This window comes from Mesocricetus auratus, unplaced genomic scaffold, assembly GCF_017639785.1.
Source record: "Mesocricetus auratus isolate SY011 unplaced genomic scaffold, BCM_Maur_2.0 Super-Scaffold_100028, whole genome shotgun sequence".
Classification (NCBI taxonomy): Eukaryota; Metazoa; Chordata; class Mammalia; order Rodentia; family Cricetidae; genus Mesocricetus; species Mesocricetus auratus.
The window spans coordinates 11,695,306-11,719,158 of NW_024429209.1; the positions used below are offsets into that span (position 1 = coordinate 11,695,306).

Consider the following 23,853-nt stretch of genomic DNA (forward strand, 5'->3'; position numbering starts at 1 on the left):
GTGTGGCTGTGTGGCTGTGGTGCTGTGGTGCTGTGTGGCTGTGTGGCTGTGGTGCTGTGGTGCTGTGTGGCTGCGGTGCTGTGGTGCTGTGGTGCTGTGTGGCTGTGGTGCTGTGGTGCTGTGGTGCTGTGTGGCTGTGGTGCTGTGTGGCTGTGGTGCTGTGTGGCTGTGGCTGTGGTGCTGTGTGGCTGTGGCTGTGGCTGTGGTGCTGTGGTGCTGTGTGGCTGTGGTGCTGTGTGGCTGTGGTGCTGTGGTGCTGTGTGGCTGTGGTGCTGTGTGGCTGTGGTGCTGTGGTGCTGTGTGGCTGTGGTGCTGTGGCTGTGTGGCTGTGGTGCTGTGTGGCTGTGTGGCTGTGGTGCTGTGGTGCTGTGGCTGTGGTGCTGTGGTGCTGTGGTGCTGTGGCGCTGTGTGGCTGTGGTGCTGTGTGGCTGTGGTGCTGTGGTGCTGTGTGGCTGTGTGGCTGTGGTGCTGTGGTGCTGTGGCTGTGGTGCTGTGGCTGTGGTGCTGTGTGGCTGTGGTGCTGTGGTGCTGTGGCTGTGGTGCTGTGTGGCTGTGTGGCTGTGGTGCTGTGTGGCTGTGGTGCTGTGGTGCTGTGTGGCTGTGTGGCTGTGGTGCTGTGTGCTGTGGTGCTGTGGCTGTGGTGCTGTGTGGCTGTGGTGCTGTGGTGCTGTGGCTGTGGTGCTGTGTGGCTGTGTGGCTGTGGTGCTGTGTGGCTGTGGTGCTGTGTGGCTGTGGTGCTGTGTGGCTGTGGTGCTGTGGTGCTGTGGTGCTGTGTGGCTGTGGTGCTGTGGCTTTGGTGCTGTGGTGCTGTGGTGCTGTGGTGCTGTGTGGCTGTGGTGCTGCGGCAGTGGTGCTGTGGTGCTATGTGGCTGTGGTCCTGTGGTGCTGTGGTGCTGTGTGGCTGTGGTGCTGTGTGGCTGTGGTGCTGTGTGGCTGTGGTGCTGTGTGGCTGTGGTGCTGTGGTGCTGTGTGGCTGTGGTACTGTGTGGCTGTGGTGCTGTGTGGCTGTGTGGCTGTGGTGCTGTGGCTGTGGTGCTGTGTGGCTGTGGCTGTGGTGCTGTGTGGCTGTGGTGCTGTGGTGCTGTGTGGCTGTGGTGCTGTGGTGCTGTGGCTGTGGTGCTGTGGTGCTGTGGCTGTGGTGCTGTGTGGCTGTGGCTGTGGTGCTGTGTGGCTGTGGTGCTGTGGTGCTGTGTGGCTGTGGTGCTGCGGCTGTGTGGTGTGGTGCTGTGTGGCTGTGGTGCTGTGTGGCTGTGGTGCTGTGGTGCTGTGTGGCTGTGGTGCTGTGGTGCTGCGGTGCTGTGTGGCTGTGGTGCTGTGGTGCTGTGTGGCTGTGGCTGTGGTGCTGTGGTGCTGTGGTGCTGTGGTGCTGTGTGGCTGTGGTGCTGTGGTGCTGTGTGGCTGTGGTGCTGTGGTGCTGTGTGGCTGTGGTGCTGTGTGGCTGTGGTGCTGTGGTGCTGTGTGGCTGTGGTGCTGTGGTGCTGTGTGGCTGTGGTGCTGTGGTGCTGTGTGGCTGCGGTGCTGTGGTGCTGTGTGGCTGTGGTGCTGTGTGGCTGCGGTGCTGTGGTGCTGTGGTGCTGTGTGGCTGTGGTGCTGTGGTGCTGTGTGGCTGTGGTGCTGTGGTGCTGTGTGGCTGTGGTGCTGTGTGGCTGTGGTGCTGTGGTGCTGTGGTGCTGTGGCTGTGGTGCTGTGGTGCTGTGGCTGTGGTGCTGTGGTGCTGTGGTGCTGTGTGGCTGTGGTGCTGTGGTGCTGTGGTGCTGTGTGGCTGTGGTGCTGTGGCTGTGGTGCTGTGGTGCTGTGTGGCTGTGGTGCTGTGGTGCTGCGGCTGTGGTGCTGTGGTGCTGTGTGGCTGTGGTGCTGTGTGGCTGTGTGGCTGTGGTGCTGTGGTGCTGCGGCTGTGGTGCTGTGGTGCTGTGTGGCTGTGGTGCTGTGGTGCTGTTGTGCTGTGTGGCTGTGGTGCTGTGTGGCTGTGGCTGTGGTGCTGTGTGGCTGTGGTGCTGTGGTGCTGTGTGGCTGTGGTGCTGCTGCGTGGCTGTGGTGCTGTGTGGCTGTGGTGCTGTGTGGCTGTGGTGCTGTGTGGCTGTGGTGCTGTGGTGCTGTGTGGCTGTGTGGCTGTGGTGCTGTGGTGCTGTGTGGCTGTGGTGCTGCGGTGCTGTGTGGCTGTGGTGCTGTGGTGCTGTGTGGCTGTGGTGCTGTGGTGCTGTGGTGCTGTGTGGCTGTGGTGCTGTGGTGCTGTGGTGCTGTGTGGCTGTGTGGCTGTGGCTGTGGTGCTGTGGTGCTGTGGTGCTGTGGTGCTGTGTGGCTGTGGTGCTGTGGTGCTGTGTGGCTGTGGTGCTGTGGTGCTGTGTGCTGTGGTGCTGTGTGGCTGTGGTGCTGTGGTGCTGTGTGGCTGTGGTGCTGTGGTGCTGTGTGGCTGTGGTGCTGTGTGGCTGTGGTGCTGTGTGGCTGTGGTGCTGTGGTGCTGTGTGGCTGTGGTGCTGTGTGGCTGCGGTGCTGTGGTGCTGTGGTGCTGTGTGGCTGTGGTGCTGTGGTGCTGTGTGGCTGTGGTGCTGTGGCTGTGGTGCTGTGGTGCTGTGGCTGTGGTGCTGTGGTGCTGTGGTGCTGTGGCTGTGGTGCTGTGGTGCTGTGGCTGTGGTGCTGTGGTGCTGTGGTGCTGTGGTGCTGTGTGGCTGTGGTGCTGTGGTGCTGTGTGGCTGTGGTGCTGTGGCTGTGGTGCTGTGGTGCTGTGTGGCTGTGGTGCTGTGGTGCTGCGGCTGTGGTGCTGTGGTGCTGTGTGGCTGTGGTGCTGTGTGGCTGTGTGGCTGTGGTGCTGTGGTGCTGCGGCTGTGGTGCTGTGGTGCTGTGTGGCTGTGGTGCTGTGGTGCTGTGTGGCTGTGGTGCTGTGTGGCTGTGGCTGTGGTGCTGTGTGGCTGTGGTGCTGTGGTGCTGTGTGGCTGTGGTGCTGCGGCTGTGTGGCTGTGGTGCTGTGTGGCTGTGGTGCTGTGTGGCTGTGGTGCTGTGTGGCTGTGGTGCTGTGGTGCTGTGTGGCTGTGGTGCTGTGGTGCTGTGTGGCTGTGGTGCTGCGGTGCTGTGTGGCTGTGGTGCTGTGGTGCTGTGTGGCTGTGGTGCTGTGGTGCTGTGTGGCTGTGGTGCTGTGGTGCTGTGTGGCTGTGGGGCTGTGGTGCTGTGTGGCTGTGGTGCTGTGTGGCTGTGGTGCTGTGGTGCTGTGTGGCTGTGGGCTGTGTGGCTGTGGTGCTGTGGTGCTGTGGTGCTGTGGTGCTGTGTTGCTGTGTGGCTGTGGTGCTGTGGTGCTGTGGTGCTGTGTGGCTGTGGTGCTGTGGTGCTGTGGTGCTGTGTGGCTGTGGTGCTGTGGTGCTGTGTGGCTGTGGTGCTGTGGTGCTGTGTGGCTGTGGTGCTGTGTGCTGTGGTGCTGTGGTGCTGTGGTGCTGTGTGGCTGTGGTGCTGTGGTGCTGTGTGGCTGTGGTGCTGTGGTGCTGTGGTGCTGTGTGGCTGTGGTGCTGTGGTGGCTGTGGTGCTGTGGTGCTGTGTGGCTGTGGTGCTGTGGTGCTGTGTGGCTGTGGTGCTGTGGTGCTGTGTGGCTGTGGTGCTGTGTGTGCTGTGGTGCTGTGTGCTGTGGTGCTGTGGTGCTGTGGCTGTGGTGCTGTGGTGCTGTGGTGCTGTGGTGCTGTGGTGCTGTGTGCTGTGGTGCTGTGGTGCTGTGGTGCTGTGTGTGCTGTGGTGCTGTGGTGCTGTGGTGCTGTGGCTGTGGTGCTGTGTGGCTGTGTGGCTGTGGTGCTGTGGTGCTGTGTGTGCTGTGGTGGCTGTGGTGCTGTGGTGCTGTGTGGCTGTGGTGCTGTGTGCTGTGGTGCTGTGTGGCTGTGGTGCTGTGTGCTGTGGGCTGTGTGGCTGTGGTGCTGTGGTGCTGTGTGGCTGTGGTGCTGTGGTGCTGTGGTGCTGTGGCTGTGGTGCTGTGGTGCTGTGGTGGCTGTGGTGCTGTGTGGCTGTGGTGCTGTGTGGCTGTGGCTGTGGTGCTGTGTGGCTGTGGTGCTGTGGTGCTGTGTGGCTGTGGTGCTGTGGCTGTGGTGCTGTGGTGCTGTGTGGCTGTGGTGCTGTGGTGCTGTGTGGCTGTGGTGCTGTGTGGCTGTGTGGCTGTGGTGCTGTGGTGCTGTGGCTGTGGTGCTGTGGTGCTGTGTGGCTGTGGTGCTGTGTGGCTGTGGTGCTGTGGTGCTGTGTGGCTGTGGTGCTGTGTGGCTGTGGTGCTGTGGTGCTGTGGCTGTGGTGCTGTGTGGCTGTGGTGCTGTGGTGCTGTGGCTGTGGTGCTGTGTGGCTGTGTGGCTGTGGTGCTGTGTGGCTGTGGTGCTGTGTGCTGTGGTGCTGTGTGGCTGTGGTGCTGTGTGGCTGTGGTGCTGTGGTGCTGTGGTGCTGTGTGGCTGTGGTGCTGTGGCTGTGGTGCTGTGGTGCTGTGGTGCTGTGGTGCTGTGTGGCTGTGGTGCTGCGGCAGTGGTGCTGTGGTGCTATGTGGCTGTGTCTGTGGTGCTGTGGTGCTGTGTGGCTGTGGTGCTGTGTGGCTGTGGTGCTGTGTGGCTGTGGTGCTGTGTGGCTGTGGTGCTGTGGTGCTGTGTGGCTGTGGTGCTGTGTGTGCTGTGGTGCTGTGTGGCTGTGGTGCTGTGTGGCTGTGGTGCTGTGTGGCTGTGGTGCTGTGGTGCTGTGTGCTGTGGTGCTGTGGTGCTGTGGCTGTGGTGCTGTGGTGCTGTGGCTGTGGTGCTGTGGCTGTGGCTGTGGTGCTGTGTGGCTGTGGTGCTGTGGTGCTGTGTGTGCTGTGTGGCTGTGGTGCTGTGGTGCTGTGGTGCTGTGGTGCTGTGTGTGCTGTGGTGCTGTGGTGCTGTGTGGCTGTGGTGCTGTGGTGCTGTGGTGCTGTGCTGTGGTGCTGTGGTGCTGTGTGGCTGTGGTGCTGTGGTGCTGTGTGGCTGTGGTGCTGTGTGGCTGTGGTGCTGTGTGGCTGTGGTGCTGTGGTGCTGTGTGGCTGTGGTGCTGTGGTGCTGTGTGCTGTGGTGCTGTGGCTGTGGTGCTGTGGTGCTGTGTGGCTGTGGTGCTGTGGTGCTGTGTGGCTGTGGTGCTGTGGTGCTGTGGTGCTGTGGTGCTGTGGTGCTGTGGCTGTGGTGCTGTGTGTGCTGTGGTGCTGTGGTGCTGTGGTGCTGTGTGGCTGTGGTGCTGTGGTGCTGTGGTGCTGTGTGGCTGTGGTGCTGTGGCTGTGGTGCTGTGGTGCTGTGTGGCTGTGGTGCTGTGGTGGCTGTGGTGCTGTGGTGCTGTGTGGCTGTGGTGCTGTGTGGCTGTGTGCTGTGGTGCTGTGGTGCTGGGCTGTGGTGCTGTGGTGCTGTGTGGCTGTGGTGCTGTGGTGCTGTGGTGCTGTGTGGCTGTGGTGCTGTGTGGCTGTGGCTGTGGTGCTGTGTGGCTGTGGTGCTGTGGTGCTGTGTGGCTGTGGTGCTGTGGTGCTGTGTGGCTGTGGTGCTGTGTGGCTGTGGTGCTGTGTGGCTGCGGTGCTGTGGTGCTGTGTGGCTGTGTGCTGTGGTGCTGTGGTGCTGTGTGGCTGTGGTGCTGTGTGGCTGTGGTGCTGTGGTGCTGTGTGGCTGTGGTGCTGTGGTGCTGTGGTGCTGTGTGGCTGTGGTGCTGTGGTGCTGTGGTGCTGTGGTGGCTGTGGTGCTGTGGTGCTGTGGTGCTGTGGTGCTGTGGTGCTGTGGCTGTGGTGCTGTGGTGCTGTGTGGCTGTGGTGCTGTGTGGCTGTGGTGCTGTGTGGCTGTGGTGCTGTGGTGCTGTGTGGCTGTGGTGCTGTGGTGCTGTGGTGCTGTGGTGCTGTGGTGCTGTGTGGCTGTGGTGCTGTGTGGCTGTGGTGCTGTGGTGCTGTGTGGCTGTGGTGCTGTGGCTGTGGTGCTGTGGTGCTGTGGTGCTGTGGTGCTGTGTGGCTGTGTGCTGTGGTGCTGTGGTGCTGTGGCTGTGGTGCTGTGGTGCTGTGTGGCTGTGGTGCTGTGTGTGCTGTGGTGCTGTGGTGCTGTGTGTGCTGTGGTGCTGTGTGGCTGTGGTGCTGTGGTGCTGTGGTGGCTGTGGTGCTGTGGTGCTGTGTGGCTGTGGTGCTGTGGTGCTGTGTGGCTGTGGTGCTGTGTGCTGTGGCTGTGGTGCTGTGTGGCTGTGGTGCTGTGGCTGTGGTGCTGTGTGGCTGTGGTGCTGTGTGGCTGTGGTGCTGTGTGGCTGTGGTGCTGTGGTGCTGTGTGGCTGTGGTGCTGTGGTGCTGTGTGGCTGTGGTGCTGTGGTGCTGTGTGGCTGTGGTGCTGTGGTGGCTGTGGTGCTGTGGTGCTGTGGTGCTGTGGTGCTGTGTGGCTGTGGTGCTGTGGTGCTGTGGTGCTGTGTGGCTGTGGTGCTGTGGTGCTGTGTGGCTGTGGTGCTGTGTGGCTGTGGTGCTGTGGTGCTGTGGTGCTGTGGTGCTGTGGCTGTGGTGCTGTGGTGCTGTGGTGCTGTGTGGCTGTGGTGCTGTGGTGCTGTGTGCTGTGGTGCTGTGTGGCTGTGGTGCTGTGGTGCTGTGTGGTGCTGTGGTGCTGTGGTGCTGTGTGGCTGGTGCTGTGGTGCTGTGTGGCTGTGGTGCTGTGGTGCTGTGTGGCTGTGGTGCTGTGGTGCTGTGGTGCTGTGTGGCTGTGGTGCTGTGGTGCTGTGTGGCTGTGGTGCTGTGTGGCTGTGGTGCTGTGGTGCTGTGTGGCTGTGGTGCTGTGGTGCTGTGTGGCTGTGGTGCTGTGTGGCTGTGGTGCTGTGGTGCTGTGGCTGTGGTGCTGTGGTGCTGTGGCTGTGGTGCTGTGGCTGTGGTGCTGTGTGGCTGTGGTGCTGTGTGGCTGTGGTGCTGTGGTGCTGTGTGGCTGTGGTGCTGTGGCTGTGGTGCTGTGGTGCTGTGTGGCTGTGGTGCTGTGGTGCTGTGGCTGTGGTGCTGTGGCTGTGGTGCTGTGGCTGTGGTGCTGTGGTGCTGTGTGGCTGTGGTGCTGTGGTGCTGTGGCTATGGTGCTGTGGTGCTGTGGTGCTGTGGTGCTGTGTGGCTGTGGTGCTGTGGTGCTGTGTGGCTGTGGTGCTGTGTGGCTGTGGTGCTGTGGTGCTGTGGTGCTGTGTGCTGTGGTGCTGTGGCTGTGGTGCTGTGGTGCTGTGTGGCTGTGGTGCTGTGTGGCTGTGGTGCTGTGGTGCTGTGTGGCTGTGGTGCTGTGGTGCTGTGTGCTGTGGTGCTGTGTGTGGTGCTGTGGTGCTGTGGCTGTGGTGCTGTGGTGCTGTGGCTGTGGTGCTGTGGCTGTGGTGCTGTGTGGCTGTGGTGATGTGGTGCTGTGTGGCTGTGGTGCTGTGGTGCTGTGTGGCTGTGGTGCTGTGGCTGTGGTGCTGTGGTGCTGTGTGGCTGTGGTGCTGTGGTGCTGTGGCTGTGGTGCTGTGGCTGTGGTGCTGTGGCTGTGGTGCTGTGGTGCTGTGTGGCTGTGGTGCTGTGGTGCTGTGGCTATGGTGCTGTGGTGCTGTGGTGCTGTGGTGCTGTGTGGCTGTGGTGCTGTGGTGCTGTGGTGCTGTGTGGCTGTGGTGCTGTGTGGCTGTGGTGCTGTGGTGCTGTGGCTATGGTGCTGTGGTGCTGTGGTGCTGTGTGGCTGTGGTGCTGTGGTGCTGTGGCTATGGTGCTGTGGTGCTGTGTGGCTGTGGTGCTGTGGTGCTGTGTGGCTGTGGTGCTGTGTGGCTGTGGCTGTGGTGCTGTGTGGCTGTGGTGCTGTGGTGCTGTGTGGCTGTGGTGCTGTGTGGCTGTGGTGCTGTGTGGCTGTGGTGCTGTGTGGCTGTGGTGCTGTGGTGCTGTGTGGCTGTGTGGCTGTGGTGCTGTGGTGCTGTGGTGCTGTGTGGCTGTGGTGCTGCGGTGCTGTGTGGCTGTGGTGCTGTGGTGCTGTGTGGCTGTGGTGCTGTGGTGCTGTGTGGCTGTGGTGCTGTGTGGCTGTGGTGCTGTGTGGCTGTGGTGCTGTGGTGCTGTGTGGCTGTGGTGCTGTGGTGCTGTGTGGCTGTGTGGTGCTGTGCTGTGTGGCTGTGGTGCTGTGGTGGCTGTGGTGCTGTGGTGCTGTGGTGCTGTGTGGCTGTGTGGCTGTGGTGCTGTGGCTGTGGTGCTGTGTGGCTGTGGTGCTGTGGTGCTGTGGTGCTGTGTGGCTGTGGTGCTGTGGTGCTGTGGTGCTGTGGCTGTGGTGCTGTGTGGCTGTGGTGCTGTGTGGCTGTGGTGCTGTGTGGCTGTGGTGCTGTGGTGCTGTGTGGCTGTGGTGCTGTGGTGCTGTGGTGCTGTGTGGCTGTGGTGCTGTGGTGCTGTGGTGTGCTGTGGTGCGTGTGGCTGTGGTGCTGTGTGGCTGTGGTGCTGTGGTGCTGTGTGGCTGTGGTGCTGTGTGGCTGTGGTGCTGTGGTGCTGTGGCTGTGGTGCTGTGGTGCTGTGTGGCTGTGTGGCTGTGGTGCTGTGGTGCTGTGGCTGTGGTGCTGTGGTGCTGTGTGGCTGTGGTGCTGTGGTGCTGTGTGGCTGTGGTGCTGTGTGGCTGTGGCTGTGGTTGTGGTGCTGTGGTGCTGTGGCTGTGGTGCTGTGTGGCTGTGTGGCTGTGGTGCTGTGTGGCTGTGGTGCTGTGGCTGTGGTGCTGTGGTGCTGTGGTGCTGTGGTGCTGTGGTGCTGTGTGGCTGTGTGGCTGTGGTGCTGTGTGGCTGTGGTGCTGTGGTGCTGTGGTGCTGTGTGGCTGTGGTGCTGTGTGGCTGTGGTGCTGTGTGGCTGTGGTGCTGTGTGGCTGTGGTGCTGTGTGGCTGTGGTGCTGTGGCTGTGTGCCTGTGGTGCTGTGTGGCTGTGTGGCTGTGGTGCTGTGGTGCTGTGCCTGTGGTGCTGTGGTGCTGTGGTGCTGTGGCGCTGTGTGGCTGTGGTGCTGTGTGGCTGTGGTGCTGTGGTGCTGTGTGGCTGTGGTGCTGTGGTGCTGTGTGGCTGTGTGGCTGTGGTGCTGTGGCTGTGGTGCTGTGGCTGTGGTGCTGTGGTGCTGTGGTGCTGTGGCTGTGGTGCTGTGTGGCTGTGTGCTGTGGTGCTGTGTGGCTGTGGCTGTGTGGCTGTGGTGCTGTGTGGCTGTGGTGCTGTGGCTGTGGTGCTGTGGTGCTGTGTGGCTGTGGTGCTGTGGTGGCTGTGGTGCTGTGTGGCTGTGGTGCTGCGGCGTGGTGCTGTGGTGCTGTGTGGCTGTGGTGCTGTGGTGCTGTGGTGCTGTGGTGCTGTGGTGCTGTGGTGCTGTGTGCTGTGTGCTGTGGTGCTGTGGTGCTGTGTGGCTGTGGTGCTGTGGTGCTGTGGGCTGTGGTGCTGTGTGCTGTGGCTGTGGTGCTGTGGTGGCTGTGGTGCTGTGTGGCTGTGGTGCGGTGCTGTGGCTGTGGTGCTGTGGTGCTGTGGCTGTGGTGCTGTGGTGCTGTGGTGCTGTGTGCTGTGGCTGTGGTGCTGTGGCTGTGGTGCTGTGGTGCTGTGTGGCTGTGTGGCTGTGGTGCTGTGGTGCTGCTGTGTGGCTGTGGTGCTGTGGTGCTGTGTGGCTGTGGTGCTGTGGTGCTGTGGTGTGGTGCTGTGGTGCTGTGGTGCTGTGTGGCTGTGGTGCTGTGGTGCTGTGGTGCTGTGGTGCTGTGTGCTGTGGCTGTGGTGCTGTGTGGCTGTGGTGCTGTGGTGCTGTGTGGCTGTGGTGCTGTGTGGCTGTGGTGCTGTGTGGCTGAGGTGCTGTGGTGCTGTGTGGCTGTGTGGCTGTGGTGCTGTGGCTGCGGTGCTGTGGTGCTGTGTGGCTGTGGTGCTGTGTGGCTGTGGTGCTGTGTGGCTGTGGTGCTGTGGTGGCTGTGTGTGCTGTGGTGCTGTGTGGCTGTGGTGCTGTGTGTGTGCTGTGGTGCTGTGGTGCTGTGGCTGTGGTGCTGTGGTGCTGTGTGGCTGTGGTGCTGTGTGGCTGTGGTGCTGTGTGGCTGTGGTGCTGTGGTGCTGTGGCTGTGGTGCTGTGGCTGTGGTGCTGTGGCTGTGGTGCTGTGGTGCTGTGGTGCTGTGTGGCTGTGGTGCTGTGTGGCTGTGGTGCTGTGGTGCTGTGGTGCTGAGGTGCTGTGTGGCTGTGGTGCTGTGGCTGTGGTGCTGTGGTGCTGTGTGGCTGTGGTGCTGTGGTGCTGCGGCTGTGGTGCTGTGGTGCTGTGTGGTTGTGGTGCTGTGTGGCTGTGTGGCTGTGGTGCTGTGGTGCTGCGGCTGTGGTGCTGTGGTGCTGTGTGGCTGTGGTGCTGTGGTGCTGTGGTGCTGTGTGGCTGTGGTGCTGTGTGGCTGTGGTGCTGTGGTGCTGTGTGGCTGTGGTGCTGCGGCTGTGTGGCTGTGGTGCTGTGTGGCTGTGGTGCTGTGTCGCTGTGGTGCTGTGTGGCTGTGGTGCTGTGTGGCTGTGGTGCTGTGGTGCTGTGTGGCTGTGTGGCTGTGGTGCTGTGGTGCTGCGGTGCTGCGGTGCTGTGTGGCTGTGGTGCTGTGTGGCTGTGGTGCTGCGGTGCTGTGTGGCTGTGGTGCTGTGTGGCTGTGGTGCTGTGGTGCTGTGGCTGTGGTGCTGTGGTGCTGTGTGGCTGTGGTGCTGTGTGGCTGTGGTGCTGTGGTGCTGTGGTGCTGTGTGGCTGTAGGCTGTGGTGCTGTGGTGCTGTGGTGCTGTGTGGCTGTGGTGCTGTGTGGCTGTGGTGCTGTGGCTGTGGTGCTGTGGTGCTGTGTGGCTGTGGTGCTGTGTGGCTGTGGTGCTGCGGCTGTGTGGCTGTGGTGCTGTGGTGCTGTGTGGCTGTGGTGCTGTGTGGCTGTGGTGCTGTGGTGCTGTGGTGCTGTGGCTGTGGTGCTGTGGTGCTGTGTGGCTGTGGTGTTGTGTGGCTGTGGTGCCGTGTGGCTGTGGTGCTGTGGTGCTGTGTGGCTGTGGTGCTGTGTGGCTTTGTGGCCGTGTGGCTGTGGTGCTGTGTGGCTGTGGTGCTGTGTGGCTGTGGCGCTGCGGCTATGGTGCTGCGGCAGTCTGTGCCCTCTGCCCAGTGCCCTCATTACAACTGCATACCACATCTCGACCCTGCCTGGGTCACTGCGCATCCGCCCTCGCCCTAACCCACCCGCACCCTATTGTTGTTTTGAGACGGCACCGTATGATCTACAGCTCACATGGGCCTTGACCAGTCTATAGCTGAAGGGGACTTTGGACTCTGATCCTCCTGCCTCCACCTCCCGGATGCTGGGATCATAGGCCTGTTCCTGGCTCCTGCTTCTTACTCCGTCTGGTTGCTTCCTTTAGTCTTTTGAGGGTCGCTTACACAGAATAGGGGATCCCTTGAGTGCCCCCTCAGCCCCAACACACAGGACTGTGCCACATTCACCAAGGTTAGCTCAAGTCCTCCTCCTGTCCGTCAACCCTGACATCCCCCTGCCGCTGCTGGGATGCGAGCATTCCTTACCAAGCTCCCGGTGGCCCCTCTCCCAGCAGCCTCCCTTGCCTGCCTTCGAAGCTGACCTTTGCAGTACTCAAAGGGAAGCACCGGTCACTTTCCTTATGGGTCCCCTTTCTCTCTGAGTAAGGTCTGAGCCCCCGACAGTCATTTGAGTCACTCGGGACTGGTCTCCAGAGCCCCAGGCCACCAGTGCTGTCCCAGCACAGCCCCAGCCCTGGTTTCTACTCCAGGAAACACATTTCTTCTCCCTTTAGTTAGTTCCATCTTTACCCTCTAAGCTCAGGCTCCAGAACAGCTTTCTGGAGCCCCCATTCGGAGGTAGGTTGTCCCTCTCAGTCTCTGAGAGCCTGAGTGACTCTTTCCAAATGCCAAGAGGCTGTCTGCTGCCCTTGCTTGCAAGCTGTCAGCCAGGCTGTGAGGATGAGGGATTTCTTCTCAATCTCTGGAGTCGGTCCCTCCACACCGTGTGAGCTGGTTAAACTGGAATACCTACCGGCGAGATGGCCAGTTGTAAGATTGTCCCATTCTTAATGTCATTTCGGGTCTAGGTAGCAAAGAAAGAAAACAAAAAGGCAATTAAAACAGTGCATGGAGGTGAATCAATAAGGACTTGTAGTCATTTTAAATGTGTAATTGGCTTTCCTCATCTGCAGATGATTCAACCAAGACTGAACCAAATACCTCTGCAGGAAGAAGGTTTGCTTTGAACATCACAGCCTTTTTTCTTGTAGGAGCCCTATGCATTGTTGGGTAACAGGTACTCCCATGGCCTGCCCATGCATGAGGCACATTCTCTATTGGGTTTTAATGTGCAGGGCATGTGCCCAGGTGACAGGCAGCTACAATGCCATCCGTACATCCGGAGTTTGGTGTCCAAGGCTTCCAGGGGACCACTTCCTCTGGGGACTGAGGGACAACTGTAGCTAACTGAGGCTCTGCAGCCAAGCCTCCTCCTGCCTGAACTTGCAAAGAGATCCTAAGACTCTCAAGAGCTCCAGTTCCCAAGAAGCAAAAGGCACTCAGTTACAGGGGAGTAGACTGGCGTGCTCCACCATCTCCAAAGGGCAACTCTTTAACCAGGAAAAGAGCCACCTGGACAGCCAGGAAGCTGGGTAGCACCATCTCCTTGGCAGGTCACTTGCAAGCTAGGCTTGCCCTGCCCTTGGCTACCTGTACTTACCTGCTCGGTGACATACAGCTGGGGCCCATCTGCATAGCGGAGTGTGTAGTACTCTGGGTTTGGCAGTGACCACCTGTGCAAAAGACAATAGTTCACCCTTTTGGCTTCTCTTCTGGACTTGTCTAGAGCAGTAACAAAATGATTTTCAACAGTCGTTCAGGAACTGGCCAGACTGTCTGGAGCACAGTGGAACTCAAAGCTTTTGGCAGAGCTCCTGAGAGAGGCCCCCTCCACCACCAGTGAGGGTCAGTACTACAGAAGGAGGTGCAGACAGAGGAGCGTGGGTCTCACATACTACCCAGACCTCACGAAGGACACCCCTGGGTCCAAGAATAAATGAGAATCCCAGGACACCTTGGGGACGTCCTTAGTAGCCATTGTTCCTTGGTAAGACAATAATCCAGCCACACTGGACACCCTCTGTACAAGTTCCTCCAGGGCTGGGCAGCCACCCTCGGTCTTAGCCGTCATTGTTGAGAGGAAGTTATTTCAACCTACCCATCACACACTTCCTTGATGATGGATGCCAGGGGCCGTTTCTGAAAGAGAGGGGAGGAGATGCTTCATCATATGCTACACTGCCAGAAGAGCCACTCAACTTCTGAGGAGGAGGAAGTCTTTCCCAAGCCACAGTGACCCCCTTCCCTAGGGAGGCCCAGGTCCACTGCCCTTACTTACGTTAGTGGCCTCTGGGCCTAAACACATCCTCCATTATACACCCAGACCCTTCTCACAGCCCTGACTATCACACAGGAGCATACCTGGTCGATTTCAAGGAGCTGGGCATTAGCACCTGGCCATTCAATGGCCACTTTAACAATGTCCGATGGAGGTGGCATTGTTCTCGGTGGGGCCTACTTCAAGACACAGACACAGCTGCCTGGGGAGTCAAAAAGAAGGAAAGGTCAGAGTGTGCCTTCCTCCTCATTCACACTGTCCGCTTGGGGCTCTGAAGACAGCATCTAACGGGGCATGTGGAACTACTCGGCATGCTGTTTTGAAGTTCATGCTGCAGCCTCCCCTTGGGTGGCTGTCTCCTTAGATCCAATCAGCAGTAGAAAGGGGACAAAGCTCTCTATCATCTACAGCTCAGGCAGCAGCAAGATCTGCCAGTGTGACAGTTGGTGTGAGAGGTCAACAAGACTGGGTGGGAGCAGAGCTCACTGAGCGCAATTCCCCATCCTGGGCCCTCGGGAGAAGAGAAACACACGCTCTGAAGCGGAGAGGAATAGACAGTCTTTTCTTGGTTGAGTGGTCAGCTGAAGGGGCAGGCCACTCCTGCTCGGCAGCCATTCAGAAGACCCCAGTGTCGGCAGGGCCTAGCCTGCTCCCTCCTCCCCACTTGCTGTGACCACTCCTGTCCCCTCAAAGGACACAGTGTGAAGCCTCCTCCCTGTGGGATAATGTGGAGTTCAGAAAATGGAGAAGAGAACTGAAACAGGAAATGCTATTTTGGTCCCTAGTGCCAAGGGCAAGGGCTGTCAGGAGCTTGGGTGCAGGCAGTAAGGATGCTCCCACACAAAGACCCCTCTACAGGGCAGGGCTGTGGAAGTGTCTGAGCCCTGCCCCCACTGCTCTTCTAAATAAAGGGAAACAAATCATCTGGGGCAAGTCTGGGAGATGGGCTCATGTGACTGGTATCCTAGGCAACTCTGGTGGCTTAGTGGTATTCTGGGCAGCGCTGAGGCTCTCTCCAAGGTCTGACGAAGGCAGTCACTCTGCTGATGGATTATTTCAAAGTATATTTACACTCCTTGCCTACAGGTTCGGGAGCGGGTGCTCTCTTAATGAAAAAGACCTTTTGCCTCCTCAAGGTTCAGCCACTCGCCTGCAGTTCGTGCCTGGCTAATGGGGACCGCCTGCCTCTGTTAGCATGTGCCACACCGCTGTTGCTAAGCTGTTAATCGTGTGTCCCATCAATTTTCCATCCCCAACAGATGCCAGTTCTCATAGCCTGGTGGGTGCAAACCTCTCCAGTGAAAAGTGTTTGTGAAGTGTGTCCTCTACACCCCCAAGCAGAGAAGAGGAAGCTTACTCGACCATTTCCTGAGGGGTGGGCTGTGTCAAGAGTCAGCTGTCAAAAACATCAGGGTGTGAAAGTGTATCCACTTCTGCTTCCCAGCAGCCCTCAGGAAGAGGTAGGACAGCATCAGACTTGAAGAGGACAAGATCGAGGCTTGGTCAAGTCCTAGTTGAGCCAGCCAGTAAGTGGGGAAGGTGGCCAAGCTTAGAGCCAGCCAGCCCCTCCCTCATCCATTAAGTATATGAGGCCTAAGAAGACAGCAGTGGGCAGCTATCTCTGCAGCTCCTGGCAGAACCCTAATATGTAGCTTTTATGTACCTAGGCCCACAACAAACCTCTGAAGGAAACTGGTCCCATGAGGCTAACTTCCGGAGGAAGGCGCTGCTCCAGTGACAGCAGTACGGAGAGAGAGAGCATGCTGTGATCCTGATTGTAGGATATCCCTCCCTGTATGTATCGTTGGAAGCAGGACTCCAGGGGTGAGGCCACTTCTAAGAACTGACATGTAATTTGCATCTAAGTGCATGGACCTGAAGCATAGCTACACATATGTGCTTATGTATTCAGATTATAAAAGTAGAAACACACACAAGTCTCCCTTAAACTCAGCCCAGGACGGGGGAACACACAGTCACCACTCCAGACAACTCATCAGCCCTCCTCCTAGTCCCTAGTGACTTCACTGCCACCAAGGAGCTGGGCCTGTTTCTGTGCTTCCTATAAATGGAAGTGTATTGTATAGCTTTCCAGACCATTTGTCAATCTGGGTTTGTTTCTTTTCCAAATAAGTGGGCCTGGGTGGATGGCTCAGTGGGTAAAAGCATACATGCATGCGCATTCGCATTCGCATACAGTGAGTTGCAGATACTTTGAAAAGAGCACCAGGCTGTCCCTGCTGAAGAAAGCAGGTGGATTCAGAGCCCACGACTGTCACGGCTCCTACAAATTCCGTCTTTATCCAAGTCTGTCTTCTGTTCTTGAAACATGAGTTAGTTCTAAAGTGTCCTGGGTGCCCTTTGAGTTGCAAGTTCATGATTCCAATGAAGAACATAAAAACACCCAAATGAGGATGCCCTTTTTAAAGGTCCTCGAGGAAGTTAACCCTTATTCTGCTGTCAGGAAATAAATACATTGTACTCTCTGAACTCCTTCTTGAGCACGCCTTTTGAAGGTGACAAGCTGAGTGTGTTGTCACTACTTTACTTGGTTCCAAGTAACTCAGTCATCACGTCATTTATCAAAACTGGTCCTGAATGATTCATTTCAAAGCTCGACCCGTGTTACATAGAGCAGGAAAATCTCCAGCCACTCAGATCACCCAAGGGATAGCAACAGGCCTGCAGTCAGTAACTGTCCTCCCCACAGTCAAGCAGACTATTGACGCTGAGTGACATCCCAGCTGTCACAGCTGAAGGGAAGGAAGAGAAGAGAACACTCGGCTTCAGTTGAACAAATCTAATTCCATCTCTGAGCCTGAAAGACACTGACTAAAGAGGATGGGTGACAAAAGACATAAGAGCAGTAAAGTTATAGCTTCGGGGTGAGTGTCAGGGCGAGCCAAAGCTACGTACAAACCACAGGAAAAGCCATGAGCCTTACAGAGGAAGCTATTCTGCACAGCTGATGTGAGGCCAGAAACCTGCAATGAGAAAAAATCCCAAGAGATGGGCAAAGCCTGACCACTTCTCAGATGCCACGGTGACACTTCCTAAACAAAATGCCCCTATATCCCGCCAATGACAGCCCTTTACAGTGTGCTAGCCTGTGTTTCTGTTCACTGCAAGGGAAAAGTCCAAGACCAAGATTGCCCAAGCTGGAAGAAACTGCAATGGAGGCCAAAATAGACAGAGGGTCATGGTGTGAGATGATGGATGCGCCCCGTGGGCACTTAGCTAACCCTGGCTAAGTTCATGAGCAAAGCCCACTTAGGGAGGATGGGCTGCTTACAGCAGTCCACTACAGGGTGACTCTGGGGTCCTCAGACATGATGCTTGGTATAGATAGCCTCTAACTCGCTGCTTCTGTGTCATTTTATAGTTGATGGCTCAGGAACCCTGAGAGCATTCTCTCTCTCTCTCTTAATAGGAAAGGCGGTCAAAGTTTAGAGAAACTCATCCTCCATCTTACTCATCCGATTGGAAGGGAGGGAGGGATGCAGGAAGGGGCAAGAGAGAAGCGAATTACATCAGAACTGGGTCTCAATGATGTCAAAGTTCACTGTCTCCCCTCCACACAGTCCCTCCTCTGATGAGGATCGCATGAGCTAACAATTACACGACGATGCGGAGGTACCACCCAAAGCTTTTCCCTCCCGGCTCCCTCTCCTTCACTGAAGTACTAAGGTTCTAAGCCAGGGCTCTGAGCTTGCTAAGACAGTGCTCTGCAATCCCAGCCCTATTTTAATTATATTTTACTTTTAAAGGTGGGGGGAGAGTTTCATAAAGTTGCCCAGACCTAACTTATGATCCTCCTGTCTTGACCTGAGAAGCTAGGGTGATAGGCCTGTGCCACCTGGATCACACAGCCAACCTGTGGGGGTGTGCCTTCTACACAAAGGAAGTCAGGGGCGTCCTCAGTCACCTGGAATCACTTGGTCACCAGGTGATCAAATGCTAGAAACCCATACTAAAGAAGGAAGCCTTTTATGTGACCATCACAGCTGCTCACTGGAAACTTCAGGTCTGTGCACCGAAAGGCAAAGCCAGAGGTCCTCAGAGCCCTGTTCAACAGAAAACGGCCCTCCATGGTCTACAGAAAGCTGCCCACCCTCCCCCAGGTGGTGCTCAGGCCAGTCTATGCAGACCCTTCCTGGCTATTTGAGGCCAAGTCCCTTCATTTCTCCTGTACCTTTGCAAATTTCCTTCTACTAACTGTCATAGAGCTCCTATTCAAGCTTCAAAGCCCAGTTTGGACATCACCCCCCTTTGTATCATTCTTTCATGTACAGTGTCGTCACAAATGTCATCACTAGCTTCTCCTGCAGAAAAGGACCTCTGTACATGGAAACCCCATGACTCTGGCATCTTCCACTCCTACAAACCACAGCTGGTTCCCAACAGGCAGGAGGCAGGAACTGTTCCCATCAGTTCCGAAGCCTTGCAACACAGTATCCCCACACAGTTCTGTTTTCCGAACTTAGAACAAGCCTTTCTGGAGACTCTAGTTAGGGGGAAAACAACCCCTTCTCCTTCCCCCAGAACCACAAGGAGGGAGGAGAATGGAGTAGGACTTCCCAAACAATGAGAGCTCAGGGATGAAGGATCTCCTTGTAGGGAAGCCCTCTAGCACGTGTCTGCTTACTCTCTTCATTTTCATTTTAGAAAGGAAGTGGGAAATTAGGTCGAAGCAATTCAATAACATTGCAAAATTCTCAGGGCTATAAATAGCCACTTGCTCCGCCACTCACAGGAGCAGCACACACAGCTCAATAGCAATCGTCCAGCATGAGAACGCTAGAGTCCCACTCCCAGCCCTCAGCCCTTTCTGGCCCCAGTGACTCTCCACCCTCTCCCTCCCCTGCTTTCTTTATTCACAACCTCAGGGATGCTAGGCAAGCCTCTGGGACTGAGCAGGGCCCCAGGCCATGCAGCTGCCTTGAAGGCAACACAAATACAAAGATAATCAAGCAAACAGAAGATGGGTCCTATAGATCCAAGAGCGCCGGAAGGACGGTACCAGTGCTGCCCTCCAATGACACAGGTACAATGGCAGTGCAGGCACTCCAACCCCCAATGGAACACACTCCAAGTGGCTTCTGGGAGGGGTGCATCATGAAGGAAGGCACCCCGCAAAGTTTTCTCCATCATCCCTGCAGGGAAGTGGCAGGCTGAACTGGCCAGCAGAACTGGAGCCCAGCTTAGGGAGGGAAAGACAATCTCTCCCAGGAGGTATAGGGGATAGAGGATGCCAGAAGGTTCCCAGCTCCCCCTGCCCCCAGCTGGTAGGGATCCCTGTGTGCAGTCTGTTCTGTTCTGGTAGCCACGAGTGGGGGAGGCCTGGGTGAGTTTGGTTTATATTTCCTGTGACACAACACTACCTCATCAAGGAGGTAGCTAGAGATCACACCCTCTTCTTAATCATGATCACAATCTCAGTAGAGGCTTCTCCCCTGTAATCTTTTCATGTGAAGAAGACTCAGTTTCCCTCAGTTCACCCCACTGAACTACAGTGTGGTCCCTAGGCACAGAAAGGGAACTGTAGAAGTTGAGGGTAGAAGATGAGGGCCACCAGACCCACAGGAGCTGAGGGACCGACTTTGTATTGGCATTTGAACACAGGTCTTGCCCACCTTGGCAGAGAGCCACCATGCACAGAGACAATGTGTGTGCTAAGGGATGCCTGGCATCTTTCCCTGAGCTCATCCACTCAGAGGCCACTCTGTGGAACATGTGTTCTTAGAGGACAGCGGGCTATTGGTCTTATCAGAGCATCCACACTTAGGTCAGCTCCATGGTGGTGTCCACACTTATTCCTGCGCAAATCACACACTTCCCACCTGCCCCCTTGAAAACCATGACAACTCTGCACCTTTGCTGTCCAACAGCTCCCACACCCTGTTCAAAAGGCATGTGTGTTGCCAGGCCTTGCTACACACCTTCAGGACTATAGATTTTATAATCCTGTCTCTGAAGCCTCCTACCTGGTAACTGGGCACATGGCATATTCCTCAGGAGTCAGTACAATGTGGAAGTACTCCTCCAGGCCACAGCCTCTGGATTGGGACCTGCCTTCAGATGCAATCCAGGGTGGGTCACAGACCTCAAGGCCGAGAAAAAGGCCCAAGGCCAGCAGTTCTCAACCTGTGGGTCACAATCCCTTTGCAGATCAAATGACCCTCTCACAGGAGTCTCCTAAGACCATCCAGCATATCAGATATTTATATTACAACTCATTAAAGTAACAAAATTAGTTATAAGTATATAAATATGAAAATAATTTTACGGTTAGGGTCACCACAACAAGCAGAACTGTATTAAAGGGTCACAGCATTAAGACAGTTAAGAAACACTGCTCTACTTCTATGGCTCTCCATACTGGCTGTGTAACCCCTGCTGGGACACTGAAACCTCCCCCAGATGATTTTACTGGAGGCTGAGATAGAAACCCTGCTCCAGGAAAGAAAGCAGCCTGAGGACAGGGTCATTGAAGGGCACACCTACTCCCAACCTACTAGCCTCCAGTTTGCAACATGATGCCTGGCACAGAGCTGTGTCCACAGAATCCCACCCCAAATGCCCTCAGGCCTAACTGTCTTTAAAAGTAATGAACCATTAGTGTCTGCATTATCCATTTCCCAGAACTTGCACATCCCTGACTATAATTATGCAGACAAGTAATTCAGAAAGGGTCAGATTTAAGGGGGAACAGAAACCCAGACAGAAAACACAGCTGAATTTAAAGAAACTGTTTCTCAGGCTGGAGAGATGGCTCAGTGGTTAACAGCACTGGCTGCTCTTGCAGAGGACCTGGGTTCAATCTAACACCCATATGGCAGCTCACAACAGTCTGTAATTCCAGTTCTAGGAGATCTGACACCCTCTTCTGGCTTCCATAGGCACACACATGGTATGTATAAATACCTGCAGGCAAAACACCTATACACATAAAATAAAAATTAAAAAAAATTAAAAACTTTCTCACCAACAGATTAGCATTGTTATACAAGGAAAAAGAGCTTGGATAGGGCAGGGTGCAGCAGGCTAAGAGTGGCCTGGGTTGTCCCTAGAACCTGGGGCTATGGGACAGACTCCTTCAATAGAGACCATAACAACACAGCATTGTTCTCTGAGAATGAGGCCAAGCCTTTCCTCTCATTTCATAAAGAAGGGAACTGAGGTCCAGAGGAACTGGCAAGGCCAGGCCAGGACACCAGCTAGGAACAACAACAACCAACAGGCCCAGCCTCCACTCCTGGATCAGGTCCTCGCCTGATCACAGCTCTGTGGCAAGCACAAGTGTCTCTAGACTGGATGTGGAGGCAGGGGATGAACTGTTTCCCAGCCTTGACCCTCCCATGAAGCAGTGGCACTGAGTAATTAGGGGCTCGAATCCCCGAGCAGCCAGACCTACATTTGGACCCCAGCTTTGACAACTTCCTTACTATAGTTAAACCAGGGATTAGAACCAACCACTCCTTGCAGAAGCTAAGTGAACACGAAATGGGCTAACTTACGTAAAGCACTCTGTGTGATAGCGGGCATTCCAACTGTGTGAACCGACAAAGCTCCTGGAACCACATATCCCAAGCAGCTGCCACACAGGGACCTAGCAAGTTAGGAAGCCCTACAAATGCAAATTCAGTTTCTTGGAGGAGGGGAAGGGACATACGGGGGCATCGTGCAGCTGAACCAAGACACCACTTGGCAATTTCTAACACACAAGGGATTCTGGGTCTTCTCATACCATGTGCTCTCTTGTACACACACTAGTCATCTTACGTGATTTGGTTTTGACTTTCTAAGTCCACCTGAGTAGTCAACTCAAGTGGCCTAGTGCAGGCCTCATGGAGAGCACTGAGTGAGCAACTGGTGAACTAACTCACCCTGACCGACAACTCCAGTCCACTATCCCCAGCGTCTCTGAGATCCTACAGGCCATGGAAGGTTTTATGCCCCAACCTAGAACCAGGTCAGAGGACTTGCCTTGCGGGTTTTTCCTTTTCTTTTGAGTTGGAGTCTCACTACACGGCCCAGGCTGGTTTTGGACTTCAGGGGACCTTTCTGCCCCAGTCTCTATAATGCTCTGACTAACGCTGTACACCTCCAAACTCAGGTTTTTCTTAACTATGTTTGCTTGTGAGCCACCTAGGAAGACATGACCCAGACACAGAGAATGCTAGAATATTCTAAATATTGGTGCAATTATTTTTTTTAAGTTTGGTCCCCACAACCTACACCCCAAACTTTCTTGGCACCTCTTAGAGGCAGCAGAAAGCATAAAAATTATGAGATTCAAGAGTAACAAACAACCTGGGCAGTGGTGATGCACGCCTTTAATCAGGGGCCAGCCTGGTCTACAGAGCAACCTGGGCAGTGGTGATGCATGCCTTTAATCAGGGGCCAGCCTGGTCTACAGAGCAAGTTCCAGGACAGCCAGAGCTACACAGAGAAACGTGTCTTCAGAAACACCCCAGACAGACAGACAGATAGAGCAGTGGTGAGGCATGCCTTTAATCAGGGGCCAGCCTGGTCTACAGAGCAACCTGGGCAGTGGTGATGCATGCCTTTAATCAGAGGTGAGCCTGGTCTACAGAGCAAGTTCCAGGACAGCTAGAGCTACACAGAGAAACCTGTCTTCAGAAACACCCCAGACAGACAGACAGACAAAGTAGTGGTGATGCATGCCTTTAATCAGGGGCCAGCCTGGTCTACAGAGCAAGTTCCAGGACAGCCAGAGCTACACAGAGAAACGTGTCTTCAGAAACACCCCAGACAGACAGACAGATAGAGCAGTGGTGAGGCATGCCTTTAATCAGGGGCCAGCCTGGTCTACAGAGCAACCTGGGCAGTGGTGATGCATGCCTTTAATCAGGGGCCAGCCTGGTATACAGAGCAAGTTCCAGGACAGCCAGCGCTACACAGAGAAACCAGTCTTCAGAAACACCACAGACAGACAGACCACACACACACACACACACACACACACACACACACACACAGAGTCACCTGCCAAAAAGAGTGACACATAGAGGCCGCAGCCCTGCCTCCTTCACTCACAAACTGTAGCATGAATCTGGGCAGGTAAAATCTTTTGATAACTGCTACTTTTAATCTGTAAATGTGAATAACAACAGTCTCCTCAGAGGATCATAATGCAGTTTAAACACCCTCACATATACATACACAACACGAGCACTTCACTGTCAGAGCAGCCACCGGCGGCCACCGCAGTCTTGTGGTTACGGACCACTTGACAATGGCTACTGCTGTGCTTCTGTGAACCGATTAGGGCTGTCCCAAATGCAAAGTACACACCACAGTTCAAGAAGTTAGCACAAAAAAAGGTCAACTCTATTAGCACGATTTTACACTGATTGTGTGAACTATTAGTTATATTCTGAAATACATTAAATAAGGCAATAAATTATTTTCACTTGCTTATTTTACATTCTCGAGACGTGACTGTTAGAAAAGTTTACTTAACAAATGTGACTTGCATTGTTTTTCTTTTGGAGAGCCCGGGGTTAGCCTACCGCCTGACACACCAGAAGGTGGCTTCCATGCCCCTCAGTAGGGTTGTCAGGGGCTGCGCTTGCATCCCATTCCTCCGGACGTATCCAAGCCCTTCGTTCATTTATTTAGTCAATATTTATAGTGCCTGCCCTGTTGAGATGCTGTGGGTGCATGGACCAACATCAGGTGCGGTCTTCCTACCTGCTGGGACATGCACACATCAATCAACACTTTAAACAGTTGTAAAGCCACAGAAGCACAAGCCCCAGAGCGTTCAGAGTGCGGCACCGGGGTCAGAACTCGCGACCCCGGAAGCCTCTAGAAGTAACACTGAGAGAATGAAAAAAGTTTATTAGACTAGACCGAGGGACGAGCTCGGAGGGAGGCCACAGAGAGGGATGCAGAAAGAACAGTACCAGGCCGGGGAACTGCCTGAGTCCAGGGAGGGCGGCGAAGGACCAGATCTGCAGAGCCCGGGGAAGAGAGGAGGGTGGAGACCGGCCCCGGAGCATCCCGGGCATTGCAGCGCTGCGGGGAGAAGCGGGTAAGAGCGGCCTGGATCGAAGCAGGGCGGCCGAGAAGGAAAGGAGGGGGCCGGTATCGACGGCAGGGGGATGACCGGGCCAGCGCCGTGCCTGGGCTTAAAGCTGAGGCAGCCACTGCCTTCGGCCTCAACCCCATCCTCAGTCCCCGGTCCCCCATCCTCAGTGCTCCGTTCCTCGGCCCCCGGCCCCGAGCGCCCCTCACTCACCCTGCGCCCGCCGCGGCCCAGCTCCGCGCCCGAGTCCCGCCGCCGCTCCTCTGGCCTCGTCCGCCCCGCCCTCCTGGGGCCCCGCCCCGTGCAGGCCGGCCCGGGCTCCTATTGCTCCTCTTTGCCGTCAAGCTGAGAATTCTTGCTTCCATTGGGTTGTTTGTCTATCAGTAAAGAGGAGGCGGACCTAACTGAGGGCGCGGGCTGGAGCGACGCCGCCTGGCCCCGCCCCTCGGCGGAGGCCTCTTAAAGAGACAGATTGCCTTTCTCCTGCAGGCCATTGGGTCTGAAGGAA

General features: G+C 56.5%; 1 protein-coding gene across 2 annotated transcripts in view; it reads right to left on the reverse strand.

Moving 5' to 3' along the window:
• Window positions 1-23,623, reverse strand: part of Elmo2 (engulfment and cell motility 2) — a 56,346-nt gene extending 32,723 nt beyond the window's left edge. Inside the window, exons 1-5 of one of the 2 annotated variants that reach the window (XM_005084974.4) lie at window positions 23,559-23,623; window positions 13,375-13,493; window positions 13,112-13,152; window positions 12,614-12,686; window positions 11,927-11,977 (exon numbers count right to left, since the gene is read on the reverse strand). In XM_005084974.4, the coding sequence (XP_005085031.1) occupies window positions 11,927-11,977; window positions 12,614-12,686; window positions 13,112-13,152; window positions 13,375-13,452 (243 nt within the window). In that variant the 5' untranslated portion in view covers window positions 13,453-13,493; window positions 23,559-23,623. Of the gene's footprint in view, window positions 1-11,926; window positions 11,978-12,613; window positions 12,687-13,111; window positions 13,153-13,374; window positions 13,494-23,223; window positions 23,321-23,558 lie in introns of those variants that run through there. The other variant, XM_040732643.1, reaches the window with a different exon arrangement.
• Between the last annotated feature and the right edge of the window lie 230 nt (window positions 23,624-23,853).